This window comes from Oncorhynchus mykiss, chromosome 2, assembly GCF_013265735.2.
Source record: "Oncorhynchus mykiss isolate Arlee chromosome 2, USDA_OmykA_1.1, whole genome shotgun sequence".
In the NCBI taxonomy this organism is placed as follows: Eukaryota; Metazoa; Chordata; class Actinopteri; order Salmoniformes; family Salmonidae; genus Oncorhynchus; species Oncorhynchus mykiss.
In genome coordinates, this window is record NC_048566.1 from 13,604,182 (window position 1) to 13,624,125 (window position 19,944).

The following is a 19,944-nucleotide window of genomic DNA, read 5'->3' on the forward strand; positions in this document are numbered from 1 at the left end:
CTATCTACTACAACTACTACTTTACGCCATTGTACTTGGGTGATAGGCTTTAAAAAACACCATAATGCCAACTGCAGAGGTATTCCCTTACCTGTCCACACTTCCGCTATTAAGCAAATGTTTAAATTACTTACAAACTGACCCCACCTCCTTAGAAGAAGTCAGGCTAGGCTATTCAATCAACGTTGAAGCACCGGGTGAAAGTTTTTACATTGATAGAAAACAGCATATAATACCGACAATTAAATGAACCCTCTTTAGATTTATAAGTATGATATTACGTTTGAGTTTCACCTGAGCTCGTGACACTCCTTGCTTAGCTCCTCAAGCTTTCCGTGTAAGTTGGATTTCTCAATCAGGAAGTAATATCAAGTTAAAATGGTAAGTAACCTATACTTTTTCTCAATCACCAACTACACACCGAAAATAATTTAAACATCATTCATCGAATGTTTAGCCTACTCGTGATGTTCTCCCGACTGGAGAATATTTCCTTGAGCCAACAAGTCCAATTGCCTAGTGTTTGTGATACAGAAACCTGGTGGATGACAAGGATTGTCGACAAATATCCTTGGATGCCTGACCGGAGCTTGAAAAGGCGCTGTCCGTTCTTTGATTCATAAATCACTAACTTTAAACAACTGGCACTGTTGGATCCACACGACGTAAATATTAGTAAGTCTGCGCATTTTTCTTTTGCACAGACTTCCTTGTGAACAGGTAGACAGTGTCTACATTTGATTCAATCAGTAGACTATTGCCTCAAATGTCCCAGTACTCCTTGAACTCCTTTCCAATAACTGAAAAGTATGGACAGGTTTTCACCTTAGTGCTGCTTCCACCTGTCAAGTCATGATCAGTGGTGCTAGGTTATAGGAAAGGTGACAAGGAAAGGGGGCTATAGTATATAATAACATTGGAATAGGCACAACGTTTAGGCCTACCCACAGATGGAAACACACGACTAGCCTGGGCATACACTTTTCCCAGAGGTCATTGCATGCACACCTAAATCACAGCCTAGGCATACCCGTAGTCTACTACACATAGCCACAGAGAGTAGGGGTGCTGAGGGTTCTGCAGCACCCACTGAAAAATCATAATAAATAATGGTTTCTTTATTTTTTCTTCTCTCTCACAAAAGTAGTGCGCTGGGCCTTTAATAATCCTGTATTAGTGGACCAATTAGAGCATGCAAAACATTGTTCTCTGCTGCCACCCTGTCCACCTCCACAAACAATACCCCCAACTCCCAATTACTTCCCGTGGCTATGCTACTATAGTAAATGTTTTGCCTCTAAATGTTACTGCACTCAGCTAGCAAAATTGTTTCCCTGTCAAACTGCAGGTGAAGCTGATTCAAATGAATCAACCAGGAGCAACGTGTCTGGGCAGGGTTATCCCCATTGAACAGGCCCTAGGAGGGAAAAGGAATGTAGACAAATCAGGATAGGAAGATTTGAGGTCCACGGGGGACAGACCCCTGTGATGTCATGCATACAAAATTATACCTGGTCATAACTTTGGGATTCAACATCGGGACTCTGTATTGGTTGGACACATTCAGAAGGACAACGTGACAGAATATTCTTCCTCTCCCGATCTAGTTTTTATCAGTACTGATCAAGTTAGAGAAAAGGGGAACAAACCACTGCTGGTATTCACCCTGTGACCTGTTTGGTTCCTTGTTAGAAATTCCACAGACGCATGACTGTTCTACGAGAACTGGACTGTCTGTTGCAATACTCAAACCATCTGTCTGTCATGGTGATTCATGACTGATAAATCACAAGGTATTTCTCTCGTGGCATTGCCTCTTCTTGCCCATCTGACCATCAGTGAATGAACGAAGAAACAACACCGCCTACGGTCTACAGCCTACAGCCTACGGTCTACAGCCTACAGCCTACAGCCTATAGCCTACGGCCTACAGCCTACAGCCTATAGCCTACGGTCTACAGCCTATAGCCTACAGCCTACACACTATATTGCTGCTTAGCCTTTCTGTTTCTTTTATATGCAGAGTTTCTCATTCAGCACCTTGTATAATGTGATGTGTGTTTGACAACTACTTTACACCACTGAATTGACGAGGGTATTTCAATCATAAACGTTTGTCTCTTGGTCTTGGTAGGCCGTCATTGTCATTAAGAATTTGTTATGAAGTGACTTGCCTAGTTAAATCAAGTTTAAATAATACATAAATGATAGTGTTCTGATTCATCCTGGCAGGCACACAGCTATATTATGACATCACCTCACCAACTTGTGGTCAATATGGCAATATTCAAGGTTATTTTGGTAAGAGTGAGTACATTCACGTCAACGGTTGAGACATTTCTGTAGCTGTTTGAGTATGATCATAGTTTTCATCCTCTTTTGAAATAGAGGCTGCTGTAATTGTGTAATACATGTGTTATGGTGGGAACATCTTTATGGTCGTGTGGTGAGTATGAAGACTGTGTTTCTTTACTTTATGGTCATAACACATTCAGCTTATTTGTGGCAGGCACAGTCTAACAAGCACAGTCTAACAAGCATAGTCTAACAAGCACAGTCTAAAAAGTGTATTGATTGCTACTTTTATGTCATTTATTGTGTACAAGGTTGGTGACCACTGGTGTTCACTGTGCGGACATTACTATTTGCACCACACAAACCGTTGTACATTTCCAGAACTCCACAATGCGATCTTGAAGAGCTCACAGCCTCTTGTGTAAAGTAGTTGGTATGTCAGATTCCGGCATATTCAGTTTCCCTGCTACCAGCCCATCACTGATCTTTCCAACTCCCACTCCTTAGTCAGTTAATGAGGACATATGAGTGTTCCTTAATGGATGAGGAGAGGAGTTGAAATGGAAAGAGAGCGAATTTGAATTTGCACAGACTGGTTGCAATAAGTTTCTATCTCCCTCTCTTTCTGTCTGTTTCTCTGTCTCAGGGGAGTAAGGAGCGCTACCACTGGCAGACCCAGAATGTTAAGATCAGCGGGGTGGATGACATGGTCCTGCTCTCCAAGATCAACGAGGAAGCCATCACTGACAACCTCAAGAAGAGATACATGGACGACTACATCTTTGTATCCTTCAGCTTCAACTTAGTAGTAGAACCAGGACACGCACTGCTATATGTGGCAAATACACTGAGGCTTTGCTGTGCTTTGTAGATGTACATACACCGTGGTCTCTCTGTCACACACACACACACAAACACACACACACACGCACGCCCTATGGACCTACACACCTGTGTGATCACTTCACCCACATCAGCCTGTTATGAGATTAACCTTAATAACATACTTTAAAAAGTGTAGAGCAACATGGAAGGGTAATATGTTTGTGTCTCAACCACCATATTTACAGTACACCATGTAGCGTTAGGGACTAACACTGTGATCACAGCTAACCACGTCAGCGTTGTTGTGGTCCCTGGCGGTGGTGTCTTCTAGATGGATATTCAAGTTCTTCTTAACATGTCTTCCTCAGACCTACATAGGGTCGGTGCTGATCTCTGTCAACCCCTTTAAACAGCTGCCCTACTTCACCGACAGAGAGGTGGAGCTCTACCAGGGAGCTGTGAGTAATAGACACACTACTAAAGCCACTGGGCTTGCTGCTGGCTGGCTGCACCCACCTACCTACCTACCAGTTTCAGGATTTGTTTGCATCTCTCGATCTAGACGGAGAAACTGTAGTGTATAAAATGGTGCTTATTAATAAGTGATGCAAAGTGTGCCCTCCCACATTCCCACTATCATGTAAATGATCTGTTCAATGCCATTAAGTTGTCCATTGTTTACCTGACCTCATAATCACAGAGTTAATGAATAACCCCAAGGCTTCCTGTTTCTCAGTTGCCTCCTTCATTTCTTTGGTTTCACTCGGGTCTGAGGGACCAGTAGACACTCCATTAACCACTTCCGTTACAAATATGTGACAATGTATTCTACTGCAGAAGTTTTTGTAAATGCCTTTTTTTAAGTAAATGTAAGTAAGTAAGAAGCGTCATCATGTAAGTAAGAAGCGTCATCATGTAAGTAAGAAGCGTCATCATGTCAGTAAGAAGCGTCATCATGTCAGTAAGAAGCGTCATAATGTAAGTAAGAAGCGTCATCATGTAAGTAAGAAGCGTCATCATGTCAGTAAGAAGCGTCATCATGTAAGTAAGAAGCGTCATAATGTAAGTAAGAAGCGTCATAATGTAAGTAAGAAGCGTCATAATGTAAGTAAGAAGCGTCATAATGTAAGTAAGAAGCGTCATAATGTAAGTAAGAAGCGTCATAATGTAAGTAAGAAGCGTCATCATGTAAGTAAGAAGCGTCATCATGTAAGTAAGAAGCGTCATCATGTAAGTAAGAAGCGTCATCATGTAAGTAAGAAGCGTCATCATGTAAGTAAGAAGCGTCATCATGTAAGTAAGAAGCGTCATCATGTAAGTAAGAAGCGTCATCATGTAAGTAAGAAGTGTCATCATGTAAGTAAGAAGCGTCATCATGTAAGTAAGAAGTGTCATCATGTAAGTAAGAAGTGTCATCATGTAAGTAAGAAGCGTCATAATGTAAGTAAGAAGCGTCATAATGTAAGTAAGAAGCGTCATCATGTCAGTAAGAAGCGTCATAATGTCAGTAAGAAGCGTCATAATGTAAGTAAGAAGCGTCATCATGTAAGTAAGAAGCGTCATCATGTCAGTAAGAAGCATCATCATGTAAGTAAGAAGCGTCATCATGTAAGTAAGAAGCGTCATCATGTAAGTAAGAAGCGTCATCATGTAAGTAAGAAGCGTCATCATGTAAGTAAGAAGCGTCATCATGTCAGTAAGAAGCGTCATAATGTAAGTAAGAAGCGTCATCATGTCAGTAAGAAGCGTCATAATGTCAGTAAGAAGCGTCATCATGTAAGTAAGAAGCGTCATCATGTAAGTAAGAAGCGTCATAATGTCAGTAAGAAGCGTCATCATGTAAGTAAGAAGCGTCATCATGTCAGTAAGAAGCGTCATAATGTAAGTAAGAAGCGTCATCATGTCAGTAAGAAGCGTCATAATGTCAGTAAGAAGCGTCATCATGTAAGTAAGAAGCGTCATCATGTCAGTAAGAAGCATCATCATGTAAGTAAGAAGCGTCATCATGTAAGTAAGAAGCGTCATATTGTAAGTAAGAAGCGTCATCATGTCAGTAAGAAGCGTCATAATGTCAGTAAGAAGCGTCATCATGTAAGTAAGAAGCGTCATCATGTAAGTAAGAAGCGTCATCATGTAAGTAAGAAGCGTCATCATGTCAGTAAGAAGCGTCATAATGTCAGTAAGAAGCGTCATAATGTCAGTAAGAAGCGTCATCATGTAAGTAAGAAGCGTCATCATGTAAGTAAGAAGCGTCATCATGTAAGTAAGAAGCGTCATCATGTAAGTAAGAAGCGTCATCATGTAAGTAAGAAGCGTCATAATGTAAGTAAGAAGCGTCATAATGTAAGTAAGAAGCGTCATAATGTAAGTAAGAAGCGTCATAATGTAAGTAAGAAGCGTCATAATGTAAGTAAGAAGCGTCATAATGTCAGTAAGAAGCGTCATAATGTAAGTAAGAAGCGTCATCATGTAAGTAAGAAGCGTCATCATGTCAGTAAGAAGCGTCATAATGTAAGTAAGAAGCGTCATCATGTCAGTAAGAAGCGTCATAATGTCAGTAAGAAGCGTCATCATGTAAGTAAGAAGCGTCATCATGTAAGTAAGAAGCGTCATCATGTCAGTAAGAAGCGTCATAATGTCAGTAAGAAGCGTCATAATGTCAGTAAGAAGCGTCATAATGTCAGTAAGAAGCGTCATCATGTAAGTAAGAAGCGTCATCATGTAAGTAAGAAGCGTCATCATGTAAGTAAGAAGCGTCATCATGTCAGTAAGAAGCGTCATCATGTCAGTAAGAAGCGTCATCATGTAAGTAAGAAGCGTCATAATGTAAGTAAGAAGCGTCATAATGTAAGTAAGAAGCGTCATCATGTAAGTAAGAAGCGTCATCATGTCAGTAAGAAGCGTCATCATGTCAGTAAGAAGCGTCATCATGTAAGTAAGAAGCGTCATCATGTAAGTAAGAAGCGTCATCTATTGTGAATGCTGTTTACCGAGCTGACAAAATAAAATACATGTTGAAAGTAAACTGCTGGATGTTTGATAGCAAGTCACCTAGGGCTTGTAGAAGACACTCATATATATATATATATATATATTTTTTTTTTTTTTCTTCGAATTAGTAATTTAGCAGGTGCTCTTATCCAGAGTGACTTACAGGAACAAATAGGGTTAAGTGCCTTGGTCAAGGGCACATCGACAGATTGTCGGCGTGGGGATTCGAACCAGCGATCTTTTGATTATTGGCCCAATGCTCTTAACCGCTATGCTTTCTCTTCCTTTTCCAGGCCCAGTATGAAAACCCCCCTCACATCTATGCCCTGGCTGACAACATGTACCGCAACATGATGATCGACTGTGAGAACCAGTGTGTCATCATCAGGTCTGACCAATCATCTCAGTCCTAGAGATCAAACTTTATACTTCTTGTAACCTGAACTGTCACATAAACCATGCATTCTGTCAATGGGATACCATCACAATGAGTTAGGGTGTTTCCCAAAGCTTTCCGTTGTCTTTGCAGTGGGGAGAGTGGAGCAGGAAAGACTGTAGCAGCTAAATACATAATGGGTTACATCTCCAAGGTGTCGGGCGGAGGTCCCAAAGTCCAGGTATAGGGGATACATTTGACTAATGCTCCCTTCCATTCTCTCATTTCTTCTTCTCAGACACATATTAGTGGGTTCATCTGTTCTCCTTTCTTCTTCTTCTTCACAGCACGTAAAAGACATCATCCTCCAATCCAACCCTCTCCTGGAGGCCTTTGGGAATGCCAAGACTGTGCGCAACAATAACTCTAGTCGCTTTGTGAGTAGAACCGGGAATCTGGGAATACCGATAGAATGGATAAGGAATTAGGGGTGCATTTCATTCCAAAATGTTGTGGCCTTCTGCCATTCACTCCCATTGGCAGAGATGATGGGACCAGATAGGTGAAGCAATAGGGAGGATTGTAGGTGGAGCTTTGTTGTTGCATTCCTGGTTTAGGCCTTATCTGGACAAGGAACCTTAATCACTGTCCGTTTTTACCACAGGGGAAGTACTTTGAGATCCAGTTCAGCCGTGGAGGAGAGCCAGACGGAGGGAAGATCTCCAACTTCCTGTTGGAGAAGTCCAGGGTGGTGTCACAGAACCAGGGAGAGAGGAACTTCCACATCTACTACCAGGTGGGACAGAATAACAATAACTAATTATGGAGAGAATTCCGTCACTTAATTAACCTTTGACCTAATGACCTCTGACCCTTAGCTCCTGGGGGGCGCCACTAAAGAGATGAGGGAGAACCTTGGTGTCACCACACCTGACTACTACCTCTACCTGAACCAGTCTGGCACCTACACCGTGGAGGATGTCAACGATAAGAAGGAATTCTCTGACACCATGGTGAGCTCTCTCTCTCTCTTTCTCTCTTTCTCTCTTTTTCACGTGTATAGAGAGGCAGTTTGTCTTCATTGTGTGTCTGTGTTTTAGGAGGCCATGTCAGTGGTGGGCCTGTCTGTAGATGATCAGGACATGGTGATGCAGATCGTAGCAGGCATCCTGCATCTGGGTAACATCGCCTTCAGAGAGGAGGGAAACTACGCTGTGGTGGAGAGTGAGGACTGTGAGTTACATACACACACACACAATCCCAAACCAACCCCTATCCTATACCCTCTTTGCACTTGTGATCTCTCTCGCTGTCCTATATCACTTCCCCTCCTCCATGTTCCGGCAGTCCTGGCGTTCCCGGCCTACCTGTTGGGAATCTCCCAGGAGGGTCTGAAAAACAAGCTGACCAGCCGGATCATGGACAGCAAGTGGGGAGGCAAGACGGAGAGCATCGCTGTCACTCTGAACACAGAGCAGGCCTCCTTCACACGGGACGCCCTCTCCAAAGCCCTCTACTCACGCCTGTTTGACTTTCTTGTGGATGTAAGTGTCCATTTTAATTTCAGAAGGAACCTGTCAGTGAGGTTCCGTTTATCCTCATCAATTTGCTCACCTACAGTATATTTTGACTGATTAACTAGTAGAGGGAACATTTAACAGCAAAGCATGGCCATGGCCATTTAACAGCAAAGCATGGCCATGTTCACAATCACTACAAAGAGGCATCTCTCTTATCGGAACATGTATTGGACTTGCTGTCTGAATCCTTGTCCAGTTGTTTGTCTTTTGACTGCTGGGTTGGGAGCCACACAAGACAGAACACGTCTAGAGATGGGAGCAGCAGGGAGGCAGCACAGCTTACACATGTTCTGTCCTGTTGTCTCACAAGAGGTTTACTGCAGTACTGTTGCTATGACCATGACACCTTATTTTATTGTAGTACTGTATGATGAAAATATAGACTAGCAATTCAACTTCTTCATAGATTTCTTTCTTCTCTCCACTCCCCCAGTCTATCAACAAAGCCATACAGAAAGACCATGAGGAATTCAATATTGGGGTGCTGGACATCTATGGCTTTGAAATCTTCCAGGTGGATATTTCTGTGCTTCCTCATACAGGAGTTCCACTTCTTCTGTTGGACTAGGCTTCATTTCCTTTAACACTGTATACATAAAGATTTCTACCTATAGGCTGTTAGACCATATCATTTAGTTGAAGATCACATGTGTCCTGTACACCTAATCACACGTGTCCTGCACACCTAATCACATGTGACCTGCACACCTAATCACATGTACACATGTACACCTAATCACACGTGTCCTGCACACCTAATCACATGTGACCTGCACACCTAATCACATGTGACCTGTACACCTAATCACATGTGTCCTGCACACCTAATCACATGTGTCCTGCACACCTAATCACATGTGTCCTGCACACCTAATCACATATGTCCTAACAACATCCTGCACACCTAATCACACGTATCCTGCACACCTAATCACACGTATCCTGCACACCTAATCACATGTGTCCTAACAACATCCTGCACACCTAATCACACGTGTCCTGCACACCTAATCACACGTGTCCTGCACACCTAATCACATATGTCCTAACAACATCCTGCACACCTAATCACACGTATCCTACACACCTAATCACACGTGTCCTGCACACCTAATCACACGTGTCCTACACACCTAATCACACGTGTCCTGCACACCTAATCACACGTATCCTGCACACCTAATCACACGTATCCTGCACACCTAATCACACGTATCCTGCACACCTAATCACACGTGTCCTACACACCTAATCACACGTGTCCTACACACCTAATCACACGTGTCCTACACACCTAATCACACGTGTCCTGCACACCTAATCACACGTATCCTGCACACCTAATCACACGTATCCTGCACACCTAATCACACGTATCCTGCACACCTAATCACATGTGTCCTGCACACCTAATCACACGTGTCCTGCACACCTAATCACATGTGTCCTGCACACCTAATCACATATGTCCTAACAACATCCTGCACACCTAATCACACGTGTCCTACACACCTAATCACACGTACACATGTACACCTAATCACACGTGACCTGCACACCTAATCACATGTACACATGTACACCTAATCACACGTGACCTGCACACCTAATCACATGTGACCTGCACACCTAATCACATGTGACCTGTACACCTAATCACATGTGTCCTGCACACCTAATCACATGTGTCCTGCACACCTAATCACATGTGTCCTGCACACCTTATCACATATGTCCTAACAACATCCTGCACACCTAATCACACGTGTCCTGCACACCTAATCACACGTGTCCTACACACCTAATCACATGTACACATGTACACCTAATCACATGTGTCCTGCACACCTAATCACATGTGTCCTGCACACCTAATCACATGTGTCCTGCACACCTTATCACATATGTCCTAACAACATCCTGCACACCTAATCACACGTATCCTGCACACCTAATCACACGTATCCTGCACACCTAATCACACGTGTCCTGCACACCTAATCACACGTGTCCTGCACACCTAATCACATGTGTCCTGCACACCTAATCACATGTGTCCTGCACACCTAATCACATGTGTCCTGCACACCTAATCACACGTATCCTGCACACCTAATCACACGTGTCCTGCACACCTAATCACACGTGTCCTGCACACCTAATCACACGTGTCCTGCACACCTAATCACACGTATCCTGCACACCTAATCACACGTATCCTGCACACCTAATCACATGTGTCCTGCACACCTAATCACATGTGTCCTGCACACCTAATCACATGTGTCCTGCACACCTAATCACATGTGTCCTGCACACCTAATCACACGTATCCTGCACACCTAATCACACGTATCCTGCACACCTAATCACACGTATCCTGCACACCTAATCACATGTGTCCTGCACACCTAATCACATGTGTCCTGCACACCTAATCACACGTATCCTGTACACCTAATCACACGTATCCTGCACACCTTATCACATATGTCCTAACAACATCCTGCACACCTAATCACACGTATCCTGTACACCTAATCACACGTATCCTGCACACCTTATCACATATGTCCTAACAACATCCTGCACACCTAATCACACGTATCCTGCACACCTAATCACATGTATCCTACACACCTAATCACACGTATCCTGCACACCTAATCACACGTGTCCTGCACACCTAATCACACGTGTCCTGCACACCTAATCACACGTATCCTACACACCTAATCACACGTATCCTGCACACCTAATCACACGTGTCCTGCACACCTAATCACACGTGTCCTGCACACCTAATCACACGTGTCCTGCACACCTAATCACATGTACACATGTACACCTAATCACATGTACACATGTACACCTAATCACATGTACACATGTACACCTAATCACACGTGTCCTGCACACCTAATCACACGTGTCCTGCACACCTAATCACACGTGTCCTGCACACCTAATCACATGTACACATGTACACCTAATCACATGTACACATGTACACCTAATCACACGTGACCTGCACACCTAATCACATGTGTCCTGCACACCTAATCACATGTGTCCTGCACACCTAATTGCCACCTCCAGTTACGTTGAATTGTTACTGCTTTTTATTCATACAAAATCGTTAACTTTACGTATGCTCTCTGTTGTGGGAATGACCACCAGGGACACCTGAAGTCAACCTTAAATGAATGATTCTTTATTATCATCCAGCTGGAGAGGTTCCAACAAATAAATGCACCAAGTATTATGTCTGCCGGGGCAGTCCCGTTGGGTCTCTTATATACTGCTTACACAGTCACCTTATATTTGCATGATTTAGCTCATTTATTATTCATTCATCATTAACTTTTGGTTCATGCTTGTGACCGACCAATACCTCACAAGGCTTCTTCTCTCCAAGCTGACACCTTGAAACTGAGATATTCCTTTCTCAAAACAAGGTTGTGGGCGTACTGCCACATTGCTTATACTGATAGTGAGGATTCCTCCCAGGCATGATCCACCAGTAACTTGCATCAACCCAGTCGAATTGGTTATTAGAAAAGCACAAACATAACATTTTCCTTCACATCTCTATTTAACACTAATAGAAAAACGGCTTTGAGCAGTTCTGCATCAACTTTGTGAATGAGAAGCTGCAGCAGATTTTCATTGAGCTCACGTTAAAAGCTGAGCAGGTAAGTTATAACTCTACATTACCTGTTTCACTCTTTCGTCTTGTGATAGGTCTACATTACTTTGGCCTGTTTTCCCAGATACTGACGTTGTTTCTTGTAGGAAGAATATGTGCAGGAAGGGATCAAGTGGACGCCGATCGAGTACTTTAACAACAAAATCGTGTGTGACCTCATTGAGTCCAAACTGGTGAGTGATCATATTTGGCCATTGCTGTAGTGCTGAAGTTGACCGGCCATTTTGCCTGTAATTCAGGTGAACTAGTTACAGTACCAGTAGATGTTGTGTGTGTGTGTGTGTGTGGTACAGTTCTTGATATACCCTGTTCTTATTACCCAGAACCCCCCAGGCATCATGAGTATCTTGGACGATGTGTGTGCCACCATGCATGCTAAGGGGGAGGGTGCAGACCAGACCCTGATCCAGAAGCTACAAGCGGGAATCAGCTCCCATGAGCACTTCAACAGCTGGAATAAAGGCTTCATAGTGCACCACTACGCTGGCAAAGTACGGACACCATACAGTACAACACTATGGGCCTTTTACAATGCATCCTCATCGCAACCTGATCCAACATTCCAAAGATTACAGCTCTTTGATTTAATTTGGTACATTGCCCCCTGGTGGGGGTTTGAAGAACATGGAGCCCACATATCCTAAATATCCAAATGTGTTAGAGGGAAAATGCTGAAATGAAAGACTGATAGCTTCTCTCTCTCTCTCTCTCTCTCAGGTGTCCTATGATGTCAGTGGCTTCTGTGAGAGGAACAGAGATGTGCTCTTCAACGACATCATTGAGCTGATGCAGAGCAGTGAATTGTAAGTGTAGTGAGACATGTTATAATAGGTATACTATATGATAATTACATAGTCTGCCACTGACCAGCCTCTCTCTCTCTCTCTGTCTGTCTGTGTTTGGGCAGTGCCTTCATAAAAACCCTTTTCCCAGAAAACCTAGAGGCAGAGAAAAAGGGCCGTCCTACCACCGCCAGTAGCAAGATCAAGGTAAGGATCTGACACGGTTGTGTGCTACTATAATCTCTGTAGACCCAGAACAAAGTCTCACGTAATTGGTCAGCTGATTGATTAAGTTCTGGGTCCATACGTGTGAAGAGAAGAGATGGTAGAACGAGCAGCAGAACAGGAACGAGGAGCGGAACCCTCTGTCTACGGGCCAAATGTCCCCTCCCAAAATTCGAAAGATGTTAACACCTGCGAAATCGTGATTTGTCCAAATAACCAGTGAGGAAAGACCCACACACTGTAAGCACTGCTGCTCATTATCCCACCAATCCCATTCCTTCCCCACAGATACTACCATACCAGTTATGTTTATGTAAATCTGTCCACTAAGTATTATTGTTGCTATGGAAACAGACATGCCAGTCCAATCTCAGATGAGTGACTCCCACCCCCTGTCTTCCATAACATCCTGGCCACGGGTCACTGTATGTGTTATTGTACGGGGATATATTTTCTTCCATCAGTCTGTTTACTACTCTGAGCGCCTGGTCTGTGCTACCAAGCTGTGATTTGAACCTCCATGTCCTTCAGAAACAAGCCAACAACCTGGTCCAGACCCTGATGAAGTGCACCCCCCACTACATCCGCTGTATCAAGCCCAACGAGACCAAGAAGCCTCGGGACTGGGAGGACACTCGGGCCAAACACCAGGTGGAGTACCTGGGCCTGCGGGAGAACATTCGTGTGCGCCGCGCCGGGTACGCATTCCGCCGAGCCTTCGCCAAGTTCCTGCAGAGGTGAGCCCTAAGGTCATAGGGGTCAGGGGTCCAAGAGATGGATTTCCATGCTTGCTTCACAGATTTCAAACATCAGTACAAATGTATTTGTTCATGTTGTTTTAATCAGCGTTTGGCTTGATCTGAATGAATTCCACCCAATACTTTGTTTCCATCTATTTAAAAAATGTATGCATGACTTGAGGACATTCTGCCAGTCCAGTAAAATGGCTTTGTGTGGTCCTACAGGTACGCCATCCTGACCAGGGAGACATGGCCCCGGTGGACAGGGGAGGAGAGGAAGGGGGTTCTGCACCTCCTCCACTCTGTCAACATGGACCAGGACCAGTACCAGCTGGGAAAGACTAAGATCTTCATCAAGGCCCCAGAATCAGTACGTCTTTCTCTCGTTACCTAGAAAACCTCTATACTGACACATAACAGTCTGGTTCTTCTTACTATAAAGATGATCATTTATAGAAGTATTGTGAAATATGTTTCTGTAGTTGTTCTTGCTGGAGGAGATGAGGGAAAGGAAATATAACGGATATGCTCGGGCCATCCAGAAGGCCTGGCGCAAACACATCGCCGTCCGCAAGTACGTCAAGATGAGAGAGGAAGGTAAGGTATGGTTTCTCTCTGTGGGAATCAGCTTTTTGTCATGTACAGTCAGTACTGTATAATAGTGCACTATATCTACTGTATATGTTAAGCCCTGTATCCTGTCAGTTCAGTACTGTATAATAGTGCACTATATCTACTGTATATGTTAAGCCCTGTTTCCTGTCAGGTCAGTACTGTATAATAGTGCACTATATCTACTGTATATGTTAAGCCCTGTATCCTGTCAGGTCAGTACTGTATAATAGTGCACTATATCTACTGTATATGTTAAGCCCTGTATCCTGTCAGTTCAGTACTGTATAATAGTGCACTATATCTACTGTATATGTTAAGCCCTGTATCCTGTCAGGTCAGTACTGTATAATAGTGCACTATATCTACTGTATATGTTAAGCCCTGTATCCTGTCAGTTCAGTACTGTATAATAGTGCACTATATCTACTGTATATGTTAAGCCCTGTATCCTGTCAGTTCAGTACTGTATAATAGTGCACTATATCTACTGTATATGTTAAGCCCTGTATCCTGTCAGTTCAGTACTGTATAATAGTGCACTATATCTACTGTATATGTTAAGCCCTGTTTCCTGTCAGGTCAGTACTGTATAATAGTGCACTATATCTACTGTATATGTTAAGCCCTGTATCCTGTCAGTTCAGTACTGTATAATAGTGCACTATATCTACTGTATATGTTAAGCCCTGTATCCTGTCAGGTCAGTACTGTATCACACTGTGTCCTGTCAGTTCAGTACTGTGTCACACTGTAGTGTCCTGTCAGTTCAGTACTGTGTCCTGTCAGTTCAGCACTGTGTCACACTGTGTCGTGTCCTGTCAGTTCAGTACTGTGTCACACTGTAGTGTCCTGTCAGTTCAGTACTGTGTCACACTGTAGTGTCCTGTCAGTTCAGTACTGTGTCACACTGTAGTGTCCTGTCAGTTCAGTACTGTGTCCTGTCAGTTCAGCACTGTGTCACACTGTGTCGTGTCAGTTCAGTACTGTGTCACACTGTGTCCTGTCAGTTCAGTACTGTGTCACACTGTAGTGTCCTGTCAGTTCAGTACTGTGTCCTGTCAGTTCAGCACTGTGTCACACTGTGTCGTGTCCTGTCAGTTCAGTACTGTGTCACACTGTGTCCTGTCAGTTCAGTACTGTGTCACACTGTGTCCTGTCAGTTCAGTACTGTGTCCTGTCAGTTCAGCACTGTGTCACACTGTGTCCTGTCAGTTCAGCACTGTGTCACACTGTGTCGTGTCAGTTCAGTACTGTGTCACACTGTGTCCTGTCAGTTCAGCACTGTGTCACACTGTGTCGTGTCAGTTCAGTACTGTGTCACACTGTGTCAGTTCAGTACTGTGTCACACTGTGTCGTGTCGTGTCAGTTCAGTACTGTATCACACTGTGTCGTGTCAGTTCAGTACTGTGTCACACTGTGTCGTGTCAGTTCAGTACTGTATCACACTGTGTCGTGTCCTGTAGCCTCAGACATCCTACTGAATAAGAAGGAGAGGAGGAGGAACAGCCTCAACAGGAACTTTGTGGGCGACTACATCGGCACCGACAACCACCCCGAGATCCGGCAGTTCGTGGGCCGCCGGGAGAAGATCGATTTTGCAGATGTGGTTGCCAAATATGACCGCAGGTTTAGGGTAAGAGTCAAGTATGACCACAGTAACAAACCAACATTAACATTGTCACAGAACGCATAATGCTATTGTTATTCATGTTAAATAGACAAGACAGTGTTTCTACTCCCTCAACGGTTTGGTGGATAGTGCCAATGCTTGTCTGCTCAATGAACCCCCTATATATTGTGGTTCCTGGTCAGTAAGCCTATAATAGCAACAAGTTATATAATATCCCTCTCTCCATCTTGCAGACTGTGAAGCGTGACCTCATCCTGACCCCTAAGTTCCTGTATCTGATTGGTCGGGAGAAGGTGAAGCAGGGACCAGATAAGGGACAGATCCACGAGGTTCTGAAGAGACAGATAGAAGTGGAGAAGATTCAGTCAGTCTCTCTCAGGTGCCGGTTTAGATACTCTGGAAGTGTTATACCAGTTGATGGTCATGATGCACAGTAGTAGAAATGGGCGTTTCATTGAAAAGATGTCTCCTTTCCTCCCTCAGCACCCTGCAGGATGACTTCTTCATCATCCACGAGGAGCATTACGACAGTGTCCTTCAGTGCATCTTCAAGACGGAGTTCCTCAGTCTGCTCTACAAACGTTATGATGAGAAGACCCAGAGGAAGCTACCGCTCAAGTTCAACAACCTGTCAGTCAGTCTTTACTCTGAGCTTAGCCTTAGACCAATCAGTGGGGTCTTACTGTTAAACAGTTGAAACCATAACAGTAGTTTTCTATAAAAAGCGGAGGGATGGGGCTGGAGAAATAAAACCACTCTCTCATAGACCGATATGGATGCAAGGACTGATCATCCATGATATCATGAAGATAGCTTTAACCATGTTTTGAGGCTATACAGTTTTACATTTACTTTGTATACAAACATTGGAGTAAAGTAAGCCTATACTTTGGGTTCTGACTGCAGTGTATTGATTTATCAGCAACTTAAATGACTAAAACCACATATAAAGTATGTATAAAAGATGATGGAGCTGTATCTTTATAAGATCAACCACCAAAATGAAAACTAGACAGTCAGGGAGAATCTAAAATTCCAAAGATGTCATGGCATGGGTCTCGCTGTGATATTATAATGTTTGAGTCAGAACATGGCATGGGTCTCGCTGTGATATTATAATGTTTGAGTCAGAACATGGCATGGGTCTCGCTGTGATGTTATAATGTTTGAGTCAGAACATGGCATGGGTCTCGCTGTGATGTTATAATGTTTGTGTCACCCAGATAGCATAAGAACATGGCATAAGCCCTGGCAAAATGTGGAGAATTGTACCAAATTTGCTTTAAAACAGCAAGACCTGCGGCCAAGTGGAGGGCCTTTAAACATTTTGGCGGGAGACGCCAAGCTAAATTATTATATTCTTAGAGAATCAATTAAATCATTAATTTATAAGTCCAAAAAGGGATGTTGCAACTGCTGATTTCCCCTTAAAACATACCAGTGTCATGCTTTACGTCAACGATCATGAATAATCTCAAAGATACATAACGCAAAAGTTATCCAGTTTGAGTCTTTTAAGCCATATCTTAACCCATTGCGCTTCTCTCTCCCCTCTCCGTTCCTCGTTTAGACTGGAGTTTAAGGTGAAGAAGGGAGGTTGGGGGCCGTTCTCTGCTGCTGGCTCCAGGCAGATCCAGTTCCAGGCGGGCCAAGGAGAAGAGGCGGTTGTGAAGCCCAGCAGCAAAGTCCTCATAGTCACCATCGGACCCGGGCTCCCAAAGAACTCCAGTGAGTCCAAGCACTTTGAATGGAGACTTCTATTAGTAGGCCTAATCTGAGTCTGCAACCGTCCCATAGCATTTCAGACACATCACACCTTTTTGTCATTTGTTCCCCAGGACCGACCCGCAGGGACAACAGGAAAAGTCGCTACATGGGAAACCAGACTCCAGGCTCAGGACAGCAGTCACAAGGTGAGAGAACTAGATATCTGAGCCTCTCCAATGATGGCACTCATTTCACTTTTGACCTGACTCAACATCTCCCTCATCTGTCTCAGGCGCCCCCAGGAGCAGAGGCCGAGGTGGGGGTGGTGGTCAGCGGGGTGGTGGTCAGCGGGGTGGGCCACCCTCGTCCAGGGTCTCTCTGCTCCGCCGGCAGTCCAGTATGGAGCAGCCTACACTACCCCGACAACAGAGGTCCCGGCAGACTAACAACCACTCCAACAACCAGAGCCAGGCAGACACCGCTTTCATGAACGTGCCTGACCAGGGAGTGGCTGGGTGAGTTCTCAGGTCCTGTTTGAATACTTGTTAGGTTGTTAAAATTGATATTCTTCCTGTTGTTGCTGGTGTTTAAAAAAAAAACTAAAATGGTATTATATACTGTAAACCAAGAAAGGCACTTTTTCTAAATCTCTCTTTCTCTCCTCCCAATTTCGCTCAGTGTTCATCGTAGACGCTCGAAGGAGGTCAAGCCTTCCCCAGGAGCGGGCCGCCCCAAGCCTGCCCCCAAGCCCAAGCCTCGCTCCCCTGAATGCCGAGCGCTGTATGCTTACGACGCCCAGGACACTGATGAGCTGAGCTTCAACGCGGAGGATGTCATTGAAATCCTCACTGAAGGTACTAAACTCTTACAGTAGATCATCTCTGAAGTTATATTTATATAAACTGAGTATATTAATTACAATAGTATAAAACTGCTATTAGTCATATACTATAAGTACTGCTACATATTATATACTGCTATTATTGTAGCATTATTAAAGGTATACTATAACCACATGTTCAACTGTGATGCAGTCTTCCTGTGCTTCACCTGTAATTCCCTCTGAGGATAGAAAAGGGCTATATAGTCTATAATGGCTAGATTGACCGTTTTCTCACCCATCCTCCCTCCAGATCCATCAGGCTGGTGGTACGGTCGTCTTCGCGGGAGGGAAGGCATGTTTCCTGGGAATTATGTAAAGAAGATTTAGGCTGGAGCGATGAGGGACTTGTCTAAAGGTAGAAGATCTAGACTGGATCAAGGGACATAAGATCTAGATTGGAGCGATGAGGGACTTGTCCAATGAGAGAAGATCTAGACTAGAGCGATGAGTGACATGTCCAATGAGAGAAGATCTAGACTGGAGCGATGAGGGACATGTCCAATGAGAGAAGATCTAGACTGGAGCGATGAGGGACATGTCCAATGAGAGAAGATCTAGACTGGAGCGATGAGGGACATGTCCAATGAGATTAAGGAGTCAGGTGGCAACAGTAGAATTACAACCATACCAAGTGCATTACTACAGAGACAAAACAAAAAAGCATAATTAAAGCATTTCTCCATACCATCTCTCTTTGGAGTCCGAGACAAGGGAATGCGATGATTTTTGCCAAAGATGGTTTGACGTGCAAATACTACTAATTTTTATCAATGGATTTTATCTATTGTTTTAGCATGTGTTAGCTTTTTTTAAAGACTGAACAAATAGACGTTTTGTTTTATCCTGCATCTTTTTATAGCCATTTACCTCGAGTGTTCAAATAAATCTTAGTTTTATTTGCTCTTTCACGTTTGTTTAATACATAGGACCAAATGTCCATAATAATCTCAGTTCAGGTGGAGTTGGGATAGAATGGGTAATTACAAAACATTTTTGACAAGATATATATTGTAAAATATATATTAGTTGTGTATTTTATGTGATTATCCATGTCTTAGGTAGATATTTCACAATTCTATATTAGTGAAGATTTGTAAGGCTGAGTTTACACAGGCAGCCCAATTCTGATGTTTTATCCAATTATCGGCAAAAGGGCTGGTCTGATTGGCCAGAAGACCAATTAATGGGAAAATAATTAGAATTGGGCTGCCTGTGTAAACCCAGCCTTACCGATCTTCACTGATATAGAATTGTGAAATATCTACCTAAGATGATGATGAACCATATAAGACATTAACAGAGCCTACCATTTCCCATGTTTTATAATAGGCTACATGGTACATGTTATTACCCAGCGATAGTCTGTTAAAAAAGACAGTTGATTGTTTGTCGACAGTTGACATAAAAATTAAAAGAATTGTAAACCATCAAATATTGAGGGGTTGTTTCTTTGGGGGGAGGGGGGTCACCAAAGATTGTCCCATGACACTCTTTTTACAGCCTATGGACACTGGTCATGTCTAGAAGGGATGGCACTGATGTCAAAGTGACTATTGAGTTGCATCAGGATAATTTTAGCTCACCC

At 43.6% G+C, this 19,944-nt stretch overlaps 1 protein-coding gene and 1 long non-coding RNA gene across 2 annotated transcripts; one reads left to right on the top strand and one right to left on the bottom strand.

The window, feature by feature from the left end:
* Nucleotides 1-122: 122 nt before the first annotated feature.
* Nucleotides 123-19,791, top strand: LOC110520769 (unconventional myosin-Ie). The gene is made up of 27 exons (XM_036938470.1): nt 123-381; nt 2,942-3,079; nt 3,489-3,578; nt 6,405-6,499; nt 6,641-6,728; nt 6,835-6,924; nt 7,152-7,283; nt 7,366-7,500; nt 7,588-7,720; nt 7,835-8,031; nt 8,501-8,581; nt 11,676-11,762; nt 11,863-11,949; nt 12,100-12,267; nt 12,494-12,579; nt 12,684-12,765; nt 13,315-13,520; nt 13,749-13,893; nt 14,006-14,120; nt 15,603-15,772; nt 16,003-16,148; nt 16,253-16,399; nt 17,340-17,497; nt 17,608-17,682; nt 17,769-17,991; nt 18,155-18,330; nt 18,610-19,791. The coding sequence occupies exons 1-27, from the start codon at nt 379-381 to the stop codon at nt 18,684-18,686; spliced, it is 3,330 nt and encodes a 1,109-aa protein (XP_036794365.1). The 5' UTR covers nt 123-378; the 3' UTR covers nt 18,687-19,791.
* Nucleotides 9,444-9,926, bottom strand: LOC118937746. Its single transcript, XR_005035141.1, has 3 exons — nt 9,823-9,926; nt 9,651-9,788; nt 9,444-9,522 (listed from the first exon to the last, which is right to left on the bottom strand). It is a non-coding gene; the product is annotated as an uncharacterized LOC118937746 (long non-coding RNA).
* Nucleotides 19,792-19,944: the final 153 nt, after the last annotated feature.

Coding starts and splice junctions, on each gene's coding strand:
- LOC110520769 (XM_036938470.1), top strand. Junction 12,268..12,493: donor TGCACCACTACGCTGGCAAA/GTACGGACACCA, acceptor TCTCTCTCTCAG/GTGTCCTATGATGTCAGTGG. Junction 13,894..14,005: donor TCATCAAGGCCCCAGAATCA/GTACGTCTTTCT, acceptor ATGTTTCTGTAG/TTGTTCTTGCTGGAGGAGAT.